The sequence below is a fragment of the Hippopotamus amphibius genome, chromosome 8, assembly GCF_030028045.1.
Source record: "Hippopotamus amphibius kiboko isolate mHipAmp2 chromosome 8, mHipAmp2.hap2, whole genome shotgun sequence".
Classification (NCBI taxonomy): domain Eukaryota; kingdom Metazoa; phylum Chordata; class Mammalia; order Artiodactyla; family Hippopotamidae; genus Hippopotamus; species Hippopotamus amphibius.
The window spans coordinates 107261613-107278053 of NC_080193.1; the positions used below are offsets into that span (position 1 = coordinate 107261613).

General features: G+C 39.0%; 1 protein-coding gene across 5 annotated transcripts in view; it reads left to right on the top strand.

Annotated features, from left to right (window-relative positions):
- The window catches only part of ANKRD44 (ankyrin repeat domain 44), a 306147-nt gene extending 300756 nt beyond the window's left edge, over window positions 1-5391 (top strand). For 4 of the 5 annotated variants that reach the window (XM_057744579.1, XM_057744580.1, XM_057744581.1 and 1 more), the window contains exon 28: window positions 2396-5391. In XM_057744579.1, coding sequence (XP_057600562.1) covers window positions 2396-2454 — 59 coding nt within the window. In that variant the 3' untranslated portion in view covers window positions 2455-5391. Of the gene's footprint in view, window positions 1-1094 lie in introns of all 5 variants that reach the window. The other variant, XM_057744583.1, reaches the window with a different exon arrangement.
- The last annotated feature ends 11050 nt before the right edge of the window (window positions 5392-16441 follow it).

Genomic DNA, 16441 nt, shown 5'->3' on the forward strand with positions numbered 1-16441 from the left:
TGGAATGGAGCGTTAAGATATCTGTCCGTTTTTGTTCGTTGTTATACCAGAGAGAGGAATCGTCCGTTAAGGGGGTCGGGGAGCAGAAGTCAGGTCAAGTGCTGATCAACAGCACCGCACAACATTAAGTTTTATTGAGCCAGTGCCTCTGAATAAATGAGTGAGTGGTTAGTAGGAAGTTTAGCCAGCAGAGGGGGCAGGCTAACCCTTTGCAGCCAGTGGCATAGAAGTTGAATAAGGGTAGATGGAGTCAAAGACTCTATCTCCCTCCTCATGGCACCTGCTTCATGCGTTGAGATCGTATTCTCTTCGGAACTGCACCTGTCAAGTCCAAATGGTAGAGATGACGTGACTCTATGGCAAACAGCAATTTCCCCATATCTGTTACATTTAAGATTTGGGACTTTGCCTGGTGGTGTTGATATTACTTAAGATTCTTTTTAAGTTTCTTTTAAATGATAGTACATTTCATCACAAACAACCAGTGCTTTCCCGTGTCTGATCTACGCAAGTGATTCCATTTCTCTAGAATCAGTTACCTGGTGCATACTTTATATAAAGTATATATAAAGTGACAAAGCGGTGTTACTGACCCTTACAGACATCTGATTCTCGACATCCTTTCTAATCTGACCCATGATTACCTACAGTGGAAAGTCATTGTTCTCAGAATGAGAGTGCTCTGGCCCCAGCCCCGAGGCGCATGGTGTGTGTGTGTGCTCTCAAGTGGAAACACCTTTCTGATTGTCCTGTGGCTGTTTTTTGTGGAATTGTGTCCCACCCCTGCACCCTCGTGTTTCTGTTCACTAGATGAAGACTGGAATTCTGCCTGACTTCGGATAATATAGTGCTTGTTGTTGTCGTGTAACCTGGCGGGAAAAAAAAACCAAACCCTCCATCAAATGTCTCCCCCTCCCAGTCCCCTCCAGCCTCACCCCAAGCATGACTTGTGGGAAATAACTCCTTTTGCCTGGCATGATTTCTAACTTGACATACATCTCCGCGTGTGAGGTCGTTCGAGATGTACTGTGGGATGCTCACGCCGCCTCTGGATTGCCCGGACTAACCACTGCCTTGTCTGCGTTTACGCCCAGGTCATACCCCGGCCCTGGCTTGTGCTCCTAACAAAGACGTGGCTGACTGCCTGGCCCTCATTCTGGCTACCATGATGACTTTTTCTCCTTCCAATACAATGACGGCTGTCAACTTCGTTTGTTTTAAAAAAGACAGTTTGAGCAGAACGACCCTCTCCAACCTGGGTAGCGTGGTTAGCCTGTGCAGTAACAACGTAGGCTCGGAGGATGGGTACAATGAAAATGATTCTGATTCGGAAACATTTTGACTTTGGACTGTAGAAGCTTTTCCTTGATCACCCATTTTGGAGGAAGGGAAAGAAGCTTGAATTCCAGGTGTATGTTGTGTTCAAGTATTATTATGGGCCTGAGCTTCCAGAAGCCAGTAGAGAAGGAATTAATCAAACGAGGGAAGGCAGCTAGGCTGTAGGGCAGAGCACTCACACAGATGGCCTTGATTTTGCTTTGTTTCATGTTTTCCTTAGATCTGAGATACTTCTGTGAAAGTCTACCTCTCATTTTAAGTAAGGAGTAAAAAATGCATTTAATTCGTTTTCTTTGGGAGTAATGCAACTGAGAGGGAGCTATTCTCTATAAAGATTTTTTTTTCATGTACTCGGCAATGAGTTCTCAGAAGTGTATCCATGTGACATTCCTGTCCCCCAGGAGGCGAGGGAAGGGCTGGATAGGAAATGCCTCAAACCTCTTCTCACTTTGATGTTTACTTCCTTACTAGAAGCCAAAGGTAGAGGTGTTCATCTCCAGAAATAATGCCTGTAGTAATCTTTTTAAGGGAGTCCAATTACTCATATCCTCTCTATAGTAAGCACTTAAATATCCAGAACTTCTTTTTGAGGATTTGTGTTAAAGTTGCCAGATGAAGGGAACAAGTCATTGAAAACTGAACTTGCTTTCTTCATTTCACACAAATATGGCACTCAGTGGTCCCTATAACAAGCCTGTGACAGATTTTTACGCAAGTGATTGAATCCAAATCTCTCCAGTAACATTTTAGGTGAAAATTATGTTGCACCAAAACTTTGAGACATATGCAAATATAATATGAAACTACCCTTTATTAATTTGTAAATCAAAATACTAACTTTATGAAAACATAAGAATCATCAGTATTGTTCGTCAATAGTAAAATGTTACATGAGCTTCTCAGTCCAAGTCATGCCTAGTGAGCGGAAGTGTGACTCCAAAAGGGAACAAAGTGAAAGCACGAGGTAGAAATGGGTGATATGGAAATTAAAGCCAATTAAAGTTGCTTGATGATGAAGTCACCGTAGTGAATACTGTGTCTGCTCCCTCTACCAAAGCTTCTAGGTCAAATGGACCCCGTTCCGCACCTGGAATAGCTGTACAAAAGGAAGAATGAGACTCTTTAAATTACGCATATACACATGCACACATACATGTATGTATTTAACTATGTCTGTAGTTCATCAACCAGCTATCCACGAGGACCAAAATGCTTCAGTCTAAAATGGAAGATTTAAATTGTTTTCCTTCAAAGTGGAAATGAGAACTGAAATAGCTTTTCTATGGAGTTAAAATGTAATCTTTTTGCATAACAGTCTTTGTTGTGTTTTGTATTTTTATGACACAGATTTCTAGTTGATGGCTTAACATTTGTAACTGATACTGTGTTGACCACAGCTTATTTTTTTGCCAAACTAGAGAAAATGTTCATATACTTTTGATGTAAATGTGTTTGTATTTATTTGAAATGAAACAAATGTGGAGGAAACATCCACTGTTTATTCTCTGTTTCAATTCCTACTTGTCTTACTTGGAATAATGAAAAAGCCGGAAAATATACAGGACTCTCCCTGGGCTGGCCCTCAGTCCTGGGGCCAAGCCCAGCATTTCCATTGCTAAGGTTTCCAGCCAACCCTCAGTTTCTTCCACGCCGGTTGGAAAGGAGTACAACATCTGTGGCTCAGCCCGTGTGTAGCCAGCTCAGAGCTTAGAAGACACTGCAGTCCTTATGCTCTTCTGTGAGATGAAAACTGAAGTGTGTAGTGGATCATATGCACAAAGGTGGCCCAAAGAAAGATACGGAAATTATCCTGAATACTCTGAAAATGTCACATGGTCCTGGCAACCTAATGGGAAACTATTGTCAGTGTGTGGGCACGTGTACCAAGAAGAGAAATAAAAATCACCAACTCATGCTATTTTCCATTTGAGGAAGAGACAGGAGAGAAACATGTTGCACTAGGGTAGCACTCTCCAACATTTATAATCAGTTCCATTTTCACCCTGGAAATTTCTATCTTATAATGTACGTGAGATATTTTAAAAAAACTGTTCTAATCATATCTGGATCAAATACAGATATTGTATTATATATTTCCTCTAACTGTAGAAGATTTTCATCTTACTCTGTAATATCCTGGATTTAATTAAAAACCCATGTTGGATTCTTCACAAATGAGAACTTGTTCAAAGGACTTGTATGAACTGGTATTCATTTCATTGAAAAATTTTGACACCACCACCATTGTTTTTTTAATTCTTGGTGTTGTGTTCCCCTCCTTCCTTTGTCCTTTTTGTTTGTTTTGAGAAGATGTTTTGAAAAAGTGGATAAATTGCTAATGAGCAATAATGACCTTATCTTTACCAAAAACCCTGAAAATAAGGGAGATCCAACACTGAAGAAGCATGATATCCTGCAGAGTCTTTTTCTAGAAGTAAATGGACATCTTGTTCAGTTGGCATTTAAAGCAGGAAATGCGATGCCTGCTTTAATGGGGAGGCAGTGTTAACATTTTTCCTGTAGAGCAGCACAGAGAACAAGAAACATTGCGGCAAAGCAGTGACAGCCATGGGACCGTTATCTCCATGGAGCTGCGGCATTCTGACTTTTCCCCACTCTTTCACTGCTAGAAAGAAGGAGGACAAAGGAACAAAATGAAATCATGCCATGAATTGTTCACTGAATCCATCTCTCGCCCCCACTCTCTTTCTCTTTCTCCCTCTTCCCAAGATCAAATTTTTTCCTCTAAGATTTTTTTCCTTTAAGAAACGACTTTTAAAACTACGAGTTCTGTGTTTTTCACATACGTCTCTTTGCGAGAAAACTAGATTTGCCACATAGCTTTCTAAAAAAAAAAAAAAAAAGCAAAAACAGAAAACCTTGTGCTTTTGAGTCTTGGTTGTTTAGTGTTTTTACCTAAATGTGTTTTTCTTAGACTGTATTTTAACCACAGCCACAGGGATCATGTTTCATTGCACTTACCTATTCTCCGTGTCTGCCTATCCTTGGTAAATACATTACTATCTCCAAATTGCCTAAAATCTGCTATGATTCTACAGTAAATAGCTCAGGGGATTTCTATTTATCACTACTATAAGGGCACCATAGTATGTTTTGGTACTTTAGGCAGTAAACAGCTGCTCGGTTTATTGTTTTATTATTAAATTAGGACAAGAACATCAAATGGATTTGCTGCACTAGTAATTTGTACTGTTGAGCAACTAGGTTTGCTTATCTGTTTCTTTGGTTGAAGAACTCATCCCTTTTTTTTTGTCTTGTAATATGAAGTTAGAGTGCCTTTTTATATTTGTATATTCTGAAAATGTTCTGTGAAATGTTTTGTATTTTTTTCATTTGAGTGTTATCAGAGCAATATAATACCAGTGACCTTTCATTTCAGCCTTTCTTTGAATGTATGAATTGTCTTTTTTCCTCTTTCCCCTTTTACCTGCTTTGAAATGAAAATGAAGATGCCGAAGTTTTCTATAGGAATTGTTTGATTTTGCAGTGCTAAAATGCTTTCTTTTTACAAAACTGTAAACCATAGGTCAGTGTTATAGGGGAAGAGCATTTTAAGATAGTGACAATCTGAGTGTGTGTATAAAATGTAATTCTATGCGTTTCTTATGCAGTGATCTAAAAATTCAATGCAAATATCTTTTGTTTGGTAGTTTTGTCTATATATTTTATGCTTTAGCATGTGCAATATATCTTTGCAAAGTGCGATGATACAAATCTGGTGCCAGTGTTATATTTTGCATAACATATTTGTAACAGCATAAAATATTGTTTGATGATTTCAGTGGAATTTTTGTCTGTAATGTTTTCTTATGTAATTTGGAGTTGAATGACTCTGGTAAATGCCATGACTGTAAAAATGAGGAAATGACTTTTAGTTCAGTGAATGACTTTGAACCAATCTGAATCTTCTCAAGCACAGTTTAATACTTTTTCAACTACTGAATGCTAATAATGTAATGAAGTACTTAACTGTAATATACTATGGAAATGCATTCAGATGGTTATTTTTACAAATAAAAGCGGTACAAATATTGTTGCAATTTTGTATTGTCTTTAATTTTTTCCAGTTATGCTAATTTTACCAGTTATTCTGCTAACTTAAATCTTTGTCCCCTGCCAAAGCCAAATTAACCTTGAATTTTGAAAATAATCAAGATAGAAGTGTATCTCCATATTTTCTATTTCTGTTTATATAATCACAATTAGAGCAAAACATTTCAAACATATATTTTATGTTTATCTTATCTATTTATGCCTCCAACTTTCTCCATAAAGAATTTAAGCTGGCTTGCAACAAAAGACGTGATAAACTAGAAATGGAACAATCAGGACAAGGAAAAATAATTCAGACAAAGATGGGAATCCTAAAATTTAATACAGTGGCTATAACTGAACTTGAGTTTGGTCTAGACTTCCTTACAACCAAAGTAAGAGGGAAAATGTGATTAATTATATAGACTACATATATCTGAAAAGAAGAAGCTTATTAGGTCCACACAATTGTGAAATCAACCATGCTTATCTTTGTTGCTGCCACCACTACTCTTCAGATGCTTCATAGTAACACAAGACCCTACTTCTCAGCGCTGTCCTTAAAGATATCCATAGAATTACCTCCCCATCTGTCTCACCATTCAAAATATTTCCCCTTGAGCGGTAAAGTCAGGAACAGTCCCTAGAAGCACTAAGGAACATATTCCTAATTACAGGGTTTCCAGCTGATGAGAAAGAGATTGGGGGGGGGGGAGCCTCCTGAGTTCCTCAGATCACAGTGTCCTAGAATGTTAGCAGTTCTCACAGTCTAGCCCAATCCCATCATCACCTTTTTCATAAAGACACCAAATCCCAGAGAAGTTATATAATTGCTCAAATTTGTGTAATTAGTGATCTGAATACACGCTTGTGCCTATAGATGTTCTCTCCTCTATGCTGACCTGCCACACAATGTTTTGTGGGGTTTTTGTTTTGTTTTTTTGTTTTCTGCTAGAGATGTTCAGGGAGGTTTTGCACTCTGCCTTGCCTACTCCTTATTCAAGTACACAAACTTGAGTGTTTTTCGGTCTTGAAGACTGTAAAGCATGAATGAGACCGCAGGTGAGTAGTACCTGTAGTTTGGAGCAGACTGGATTTATTAGTTATCTAATGCTGCGTAACAAATTACCTTAAAACTTGGCGACTTAAAACAACAAATATTTATCATGTCACAGTTTCTGTGAGTCAGGAGTCCAGGCATAGTTTAGTTGCATCTTCTGCCAGAGGATCCCTCACGGGCTGTCATCACAGTGTTGGCTAGGGAAAGTTCCATTTCTAAGTTCACGTATACGGGCACTGGCAGGATTCTGCATGGCTGTTGGACTGAGGGCTTTGGTCCCTTGATGGCTCCTTGCCAAATGGGCCTCTCCAGAGGGGAGCTCACAGCGTGGCAGCAGGCTTCCTGAGAGTGAGGGAGCTGAGGAAAGCCGGAGAGAGAAGAACAAGACAGAACTCACAGGTTTATAACTGAATCTTGAAGTGACATTCCATCATTTTTTCCATCGTCTGTTCATTGGAAGCAAGTCAGTAGGTCCATCCCACATGCAAGGTTACATCCCACCAAAAGTTGTGAGGACCAGGAGGCAGGAGTCACTGGGAGCCATTTCAGAAGCTCTTTACCACACTGGCTCTATCACAGTGTCCTTCAAGAGTAGAAGTTCACACCAGGATAACTTCTTCCCCGTCATTGCTAAGGAAACTGTTTACTTGACTTCCTTAATTCACCCATTCAAGAAATACATAAGGATCCCCTGATTTCACTTGTGCTTTCAGAAGCAAGCAGAAAGGGGATCATGGCCTCTGCTGAGTAATTATATTGTCGGACATCAATGTGGCACTTTGTCTCCAAGCCGCTTATCAAAGGACTCCTCTCTCTAATGCCATTTAGTAGGTTTAGATTCCTGTACATCCATCCCTCACTTAACACGCTTAATGTGTTCCAGACTTAGCTTGCAAGGCACAAAGGCATTAAGCTAAAAGGCTATTAACAGAATAAAAATATTGTGGGTAAAAGTACTGTATGAATTCTCTTTCTAGCAAATTTCATACCGAAGGTACATTTGCTATAAAATGTAAAGCAGCAAAGATAATGGCTGTGCCATTCATTAATTTTCAAGCACTCCAGGGGGGCATTGAAAATGTGTGGGCACTAGTGGTTGGCACAGTGACTGGGGAGTGGGAGGGGTTGCTACTAGCATTTACTGTACTTGTACTAGCATTTGCTGGGCCAGGAATACCAAGTGTCCCACCCAGCCCAGTGTACAACCACCCCACCCCCAATGCCCCACCCCACCTGTTCTCCTCTTATTTCTGAGTCATTTCTTCATCAGTGTATTACTCGTGAAGCCAGCCATATTTTTAATCTACTTTCACAGGGCATTGCATAAACATGCTCTAATATACATCCCCTCCTAAAGAGCGCTCACAAGCTTAAGAAACAGAACTTCAGAAGGCAATGTCAAGTACGTGTTCCCTGGTGTGTATTTTTCCAGGTGAGATCTCATGCAGGTGAGTGGAGAAAAGCGCTACACAGATTTGAAACAAATACTTAATTCCTTTGTTATTAAACACACAAACGCATGCCTGCACATGTATATTTCTTGTCTTAAGCAAGGGATGATTGCATCCTCTTCACAGGTGGGAAAACCCTGCTTATAAAAACGGAAACATTTGGCCCCCAGTCCCATAGCAAGATCTGGCAACAAAGCACTATTGACTCAGACACTTCTCTGGGCACTGATAGATACAATTTCTGGTAGAATACCATTTTCTATCTTTAAATGACAATTTAATGAAGTATATTTAATATCTAGAAGAGTTTTATAATTTTCAAAAGTAAAAATGTTGAAGCAGTACTTAGAGCATAAAAAGCTCACCTGTGTATGTTCAGTTGATAAAGCACCCAGGAAATTTGAAAACTTGAATAACTCACATTTCTTATAGTCTGTAACACTTACAAACATATAATAGGCTCAAATCTGCATGTCAAGAAGTTGCCAGCCAGCCATATAGAGATCAGGGGAGAAAACAGGGAGAGGGAACAATCAGTGCCAACAACCAAAAGTAGGAATGAACTTGGCATGTTTCAGTAACAGAAATGGGGACAGTATGGCTGGAGACTTGTGGGGTAGGGAAGGGTGGCATGAGATGAGATCACAAGTGTTCTGAGGCCAGATCTTGTAAAATTTTTTGAGCCAGGAGGAGTTTCTATTTTATTCTTAATGTGATGGAAATCCACTAGAGGAATCTAATCAGAAAAAATGGCAGTGGTCCTATTTCATTTTTAAAAGATCACTCCGACTACTACAGAGAGGCAAGAGAGGAACCCTGTTGAGTGGTTAGGTGGCTAGTGCACTAATCTAGATGAGTAAAAACATGGTGGTTGGACTGGTAAGGCAACAAGGGAAATAGAATATGGCACACTTTGGGTGCTCTTGAAGATAAAGTTGACTGATCTTGCTGATGGTTTTATGTCAAATAAACAGTCTAGCGTTTGGGGGAGAGGCTGGGACTGAGGTCAATGAAATTGTAGGTGAGCAGAGGAGATTGCCTTGGGAGTAAATGTAGAGAGAGATGAGCCCTGAACCGTGGGCACTCCAACATTCAGATGTCGGGAAGAGAAGGACTAACAGAGAAGACCAAAAGGGACTGGCCAGTGAGGCAGGAGGAAAAGCAAGAAACCTAAATGTCCCTGAAACCTGGGAAAGAAAGAATGTGTGGAAGGAGTGTCAGCTGTGTCTACTATCTCAGTTGCTTCTGGGAGGTCAAATAAGATATACACAGTGTAACCACTGGATTTGGCAACATAGTGTTTATCAGTGACTTTTGCAAGAACAGATGCATGGGAGTGGTGGGGGAAACACTCCAAAGAAAATGGTTTAATGAGAGAAAGAAAGGGGAGAAGGTGAAGGGAAGAAGAAAATGAGGTACTAGCTGGAGGAGGATGTAGAGACCAGAGAGAGTATTTGTTTTTTAAGATAGCAGATGCTGTATGTAGTATATCAATGCTAAGGGGAATGTCTAGGAGTGAGCAAGAAGGTGTGAGAAGGGATGGGAGGGTAATTTTAGAAAGAACATTTTAGAGCAGCAGAGGATTGTTGAGTAGGGCTTAGTACGCTTGAGATTTATGACCATGAATTTTAAGTGGTACCAGTCATCCTGGTGGGTTTTTTCATCAATGTTGGTACAGGCATAGAATGAGTAGATAGTGGAACTTAAACAGGGGTAGAGCTTTGCCAGATGAGTCCAAAGGGAGTTATGGAACTATGGTGCATTCAGTAGATATGATTGTATAGATCATGGATTCTAAACTGGGTAAGGAGGGAGATGAAGACATGAGGGAGGCGATGGACAGTGAAAAAGTGGCCCAGTCACTGGACTGAAGGTCTTGGTAAGATGGAAGACGTGTTGAGTTGTAGCTGCACAGCTGGTAAGCTAAACGTGGGGTGCTTGAGGCAAAGATTTTAGAAGTGGTACAGTTTTGATGTTGAGAAGTCAAGAAACGTTATTCACAGGAGTGGGTGGTTGAGGATGATTGAAGGAAAAAATGTTGGAGATACAGAAATAAAAAACTGAGGAGGCCAACATAATGAATGGCTCAAAAGCCATTGAACATAGAATTTGAGCGTAATAGATGAGAAAATGTTGCCACTTCAAAATATCTATTATTCAGGTATTTTACTTTGACACACACTCAAAATTGATTTATCATCAGACCGATGTTTGGTTCCAGGATTAGGAGGAAGCTTTTAAGGAAGTGAGAATGGTCCAGTGCATTTCTGTTAAACAAACAAACAAAAAACAGACCTTGACTATACTATGACAGGTTTTATGATCATATGGTTTAACCTAAATGTGTTTACGAGCCTCTCCAGAAAACAGGACAGATGGGTAAGAGCTACGGAGTGAACAGAAGGAGTGTGTGAAGGAGACAAACGTCTTAGTGATAAGAATGAAAAATTGAACACTTCGCAGTGGCTTTACACAGAGGACAAAAGACTGCATTCACTGGAATTCTGTATTGCTCTTTAAGTGAAAACTAAATTTGCTTTAAAATACTAACTTATCCTGAAATCTCAATTTTTAATGAAAAAAAGTATAATGCTAACTTGGGTTTATATTTTCTTCCTGACTTTCTTTTTTCAGAAATGATTTCTCCAAATCCAAGTCCATCCCATGATTTTATGTTACTTGCAATGTTTTATGTTCTTCAGCCCTGAGGTTTATTCCTTGCTATTTTATTATTACTTAAAATCTGTAAGAAACTTTGTTAGAAGACCATTACCTGTTAATTGATGGATTTTGTACTTAACTTCATTCACAGGGTCTACACATTAGCATGTAAATTTTGATGAGGCTGCTGGGCCTATTTCATTTTGGCATCAGTGTTAAAAAAAGCTGATAAAGGGCTCCGTTAGTGCCATCTGGGAGCTTGCTTTGCGGTATCACAGCTGACACTAGAAATTAGATTGAGAAAAGTAATTAATTTCCCACACCATTTCAGATATTGAAAAAGAAAAGCCTTTCATGATGCTAACAATATTTCCTAGAGATAAGAACATATTTCCCAGTATATATTAATGATCCATCCTCATTTTCCTTGCTGCCAGCCTCAGAATCTGATAGTGACTTGGGTAGTGCAAAGCAGAAGACATCTGTTAAAATTCATATATATGTTTATAGGTGTCTATACATAACATGATCATGGACAAAGATACGGCAGGACTTAACCCTACAGTGTTAGAGAAGAAGGGTGTAAGGAAGTGGTGAAATTGTAGTTAATTGGGAAAATGTACATGATAATGTTAAATTATGAACACATAAAATGTGGAATATATATTATTTTATATTACAAAAATAGGTTAAAGTTGAATATATTTATGAGCAAGGGCTGGAAGGTAACAGACAAATTAAAACATTGATTTAATTAAAGGATAGAATTATGGGTAACTTTTGCTCTGAATTTATGTTGTTTATTTTTGCAATAAAGTTTTTAAAACAAAAAGAGACTGGAATGTATAAATAGGAATTGGGAAGTAAATTAGTCATTCTAATTAGTACTGGGTTAATTCTGTTCATTAGAACTGGCTCCCAGCTCCCTGGTTAAAGGGGAATGAAGAACACTTGGAGATGCTCCAATAAAAACCACAGATACATTAAGAATTGAAGAATACATCCTTTTAGGAAGGGTAAAAGGAAGTGAATTTAAACAGTTTAAACGTTTCCTCAACTGTAAAATATGGAGATTTGAGTCAGTAATTTCTCATATCCTTCCAGCTCTGACTTTTTGAATTCTTAGACTAGATCCATTAGTCAACAGAATAACTGCCAACCACCTACAGCATCTGAAGCAGTAAACTGGGCATATGCATATGCTTGAACGCTGATTGAGCTAACTTTCCGTCCATCAGATGAAGAATTTCTTTTAGACAAAAGAGATTAAGGAGATGTGCCCTTCCTTCTCTGAGCAAGAAAATCAATGGGTTTAACTATAGCAGAACAAATTTAGTATCATGAAAAGCTATCTTAAAAATGTGTAGTAAATGTAGACATGGTTCATACAAGACTGATTGTAAAGTCCCTTCACTGAAGACTTTCAAAATCAAGGTGGTCACTCATCACTCCAGGATGGTATTAGAGAGATGTCAGATGGTCAGTGTGCTCCATAGCTTAGAACTCTTTGCAACAGCATGTACACTGTCTCCACCAGTTTCTTGTTCCACAGATGCTCAAACACACGTCCTCTCCTCCTTGAACAACCTATACTAGCTATCATGTTCAGTAACATCAAAATTCATCCTGTGTCTCCAAACTGAAAACAAGACAGACATCCTAGACTCCTCTCCTTTGCTATCCTTATCCAATTGTTTAGGAAGTCCTCTTCCTTCTGTGTCTTCTAAATGTCTTTTGGACAAGTTACCTAATTTCTTTATCCACTACTCCTCTTTCAGACCCTCATTATAGGATACTGCAATCTTGTCCTGACTAGTCTCTTTGCCTTCAGTCTTGCCCTTCTTCAGCCTTTTTTCAAAATTGCTGCCAAAACTATGTATTTTTTTAAAGTTCAAGCTCTTTAGCCTGAAGAAGGATCTGCCTTATCTCTTCATCTTCATTTCCCATCACCTGCACTGCTCATCCACCCTACACTGTGGACATTTTGGAAGGACTGAGGTTCTCCTCTTTCTTGTATTCCTGCCTCCATTTGTGTTAGCCCTTCTACCTAGAATACTGCTCGCTTATTATGCCTGTTGAACTCGACTTTTCAGACCCAGATCAGATATCACCTCTTCTCAAGTGTTTCCTAAACGTTTATCTACAAACAAAAGGCAGAAATAATTATTTCTTCCTCTATGTTTCCAAGGTAACCTGAATATGCCAATAGTAGTGTTGATCATATTACCTTCCATTGCAATTATATGATTATATATATATATGTGATAAAAATGAAATATTCTTGTGTCTATGCTTCTTACTCCCCATCTCCTCCCTGCCACGTGCCGAAGGACAGTTTGGATCTTTTCTGGGTGAAAGAACAAGGGGTGACTTAAAAACAGGAGTAAAAAGGGAGAAGAAAACCCTAAGGGCCTAGGAGAAAGCAGCTATATCTATCAAAAAACAAAGAGTTCAGAGAAAGTTGGCGTTGCCATCAGGACTGGAAAGGATTTGGATTTGGGAGGATTTGGCACATGAGGATCTGGGTAATCAAAGTCTGTACATACAAAGAATTAAATTAAGATTGCTTTAATATTATTTGAGAAATATAAGTAAATATTGGAATATATTTTTAATTGCTACTTGGAAACTAAACTGTGCTTCCCACACAGAGACTAAGCCACATGGAGCCTTAGCATTTAGTTAAGTTACGTGTATCTTTTGCCTCTTTTTCTACTCCATGTTTATTTCAGTACCTAAGACAGTGCCTGAATAACTTAAAAAGTGAATGTACGAATTGTATCTGGCCCTTCCAAGAAAATGCCGCTATGATGAACATTTCCAGATGGTGTCACTTTGCTGAATGCTCAAACACTAGTGGTCCTTGAGTCCAGGCCAGCAGATGAAAGGAGATGAAAGGACTGTCCACCGGTTAGAATATAGGCAGGAGTGCTTGGGCAAAAGCTCAGGATGGAAGGACAGATGTCAGGGCAGTCCAGAGTATCCAAGGCAAGTTTTAGAATGGGGTAAACCTCTGGTGCCCAATGTAAGTATACTGTATTCATACTGGTAGACACGGTATTCTACACTGTCACACACTTGCAGGAAAAAGAAAAAAAAAAGATGATGCAGTAAAAGTGATCTCTGAAGTAAGACACAAACTCGCTAGTTTTCCACCTTTCCAGCCAATGGTCCTTTGTGCAACTAGTTCCTGGCAGCAATTTCAGTAGGATCCTTGAAGAAATTAAATATTCTCGGTCAACCAAGTCCATTTCCACATTTGGTCTTTTCTATCCTTCCTTAGTTACTTTTCCTCCTGGGATAAGTCTTTTAAATTGCTATTGCCTTAGTATAGGAAACAACATAAAACTGTAAGAATTATTTTTGTTTCTTAATTTTAGCACTTTCAACCTATTGAATTTATTTTTCAATATATATAATTCTATTGCAAGCTCAGCTTTTGTGGCCTTTATATGAAATTGAGTTCTATATTGTTTACTGCATGCAATTACTTTTGTAGTTACTTTTTAAAGATCTAGTTTGCATCAATTTAAATCAGGCACTGGTATCATGTTTCTGTACATATTTTCCTTATTTATTTCCCATCCCCCTTTTGAGAAAATTAATATAATCATACTTTTTCTTTTTCTTTTCTTTCTTTCCTTTTTTTAAACAGCAACCTAGGATGTTAAGGCTTCAGGATCCAAGAACATGGATCAGCTGCGTAACAGGAGCCCTGAGGGACCAGCTATGAATCAGAGTGTGCTTTATCCCAGCCACGGAACTCGAAGGGTTACACTCTGCACAAGAGCGGCCGTGGTGGGGGAGGGGAGCGAGCTTCCTCACCCTTCCTGCCTGGGAGCTCTCATCCTTTATCTGGTAGCAAAGTACCAAAAAATTCCCCTTCTACTTTTAAAATAGAGGACAAGTGTGCTTGCTCTGGGAATTAGAACTGGGTAATATTTCTAGAGCATGCTGGAATTCTTTCAGGGTAAGCGTTATAAGAACACAAGTTTTTTTTTTATTGTTAAATTATGTTCCTGTCATCAATAACTCCAAGCGTAGACTTTTTTTTTTTATTAAAAATCTCAATGCTGTAAATCACTGAATAATAAAAGAACTTTGCCATGAGGGAGGAGTCAAAAGCATGCAAAAAAAAAAAATCAGCCTCTAATTAAATTACCTTTGTCCCCCACATCCTATCACAGATTATGGTGTACCACCTGCTGGACAAAAAGTGAGAGGGGAGAGGGGAGATGGAAAGGTAGGAGAAATAGATCAAAATGGGAGCCCCAAAGCTCACATTGAAAGAGAAGGAAGAAACCATGAGTGGTGTGGAGACAAAATGACGTGCCTGATGGAAATGAAGTCTACTAATGTGGGAAGGAAAAATAAATCCTGTCCTGAGTTATAAGACAGGAAAGGAATCAGAAAGTGGAAACTCAGGAATGAATGTGGGGAACAATGTGGTCCTATTTTGAAATGGGTTCTGGGCTGTACAAAATTCAAGTGCCACACTTTGCAGACCAATACTAAGGAACATGGAGGTTCTCTCTTTCCCTTGTTTCATTATCCATTTTATGTCATCTGTAAAGAATTAGCTCTGGGAACACCATGTTAGCTAATTTAGGCTATGAAATCGTTGTTAAATGGATAACTAGTTGCAGTCACATTTGTGGGCATATAATTATTGGTACCCCCATTTTATTTTCTACAACTACCCCCCTTCCAAAGATGGATTCTATTCAGACCTCTCTCTCCATGTCCCTCTAATCTAAGTGTGTATGATAAACAGTTTGGACACTCTTAGCAGTTTTCTCATCCATCTCAGTTAAAGGCCCAAGTTCCTGGATTTTATCCCCTTCTAGCCAAACTCCCCTCTCCTCTCCTTACTCTTTATCAGCTCTTCTCAAAATGTGGTCAGGCATCCCAGGGACCCTTTTAAGCGTTCATTAGATAAAAAAAACTTTTTTCATAATAATTCATAATAGAAAGGACTAACTCCCTTTCTCACTGATGGTGCGAAAAGCAAGTTTCATAGTTAGTAGAGCTGCCGGTGCCTCAGCACTGCAGGAGCTGTGTCGGTTGTTACTGTTCTTCACCGTCACATACTTGCAGTAAAAGAATAATGATGCAGTAAAAATGATCAATTTTACTAAACCTCAGTACTTGAACAAATGAAAGTAGACATAAAGCACTTGGACTGCATACTGAAGTATATGGTTTGAGCACAGTGTGATTGTTAAAGCTACTAACTGAATTAGCTGCTTTTTCATGGAAAATTATTTTTTACTTGAAAGGTCAACTATGAGGTGAACCATGGTTCCTCAGACTTGGCTATTTGGCAGTAATTTTCTTGAAAAGGAATGAAGTGAGCCTGTCACTTCAAGGAAAACAACTTGACAGTATGTTTAAATGAATTAATTGCATATTCTAAAAATCTTTCAGTGTTAATTTTCTAATAGAGTTAATCTCAATATCTATAACCCACATAAACAAAACCCTTTGGGATCCTCACTGATTTTTAAGAGTGTCGGGAGATTCTGAGACCAAAAGTTTGAAAACAGCTGTTTTATATAAATGCTTCCCAAAGCGTGTTCTTTGGCAGTCTGGCCTTTGGCATGCTCTAATTTTGCACTGTCCAATATGGTAGCCAGTAGCCACATGTGGTTGTTTAAATCTACATTAAATAAAATTTACTACTTTGTTCCTCAGTCATGCTAACCACAGTTGAAGTGCTCAACAGCCAAATGTGGGTAGCAGGTTACTGAACATTCTTGTCATCCCAGAAAAGGCTCTGCAGCCTGGGAGCCTTGCAAATCATTCACCATGGTCCCTAGCATCTAAAGGCTCTGCAAAGTTCGGAAAGGAGGAAACACTGTTTCAGTTTGTTTAGGCA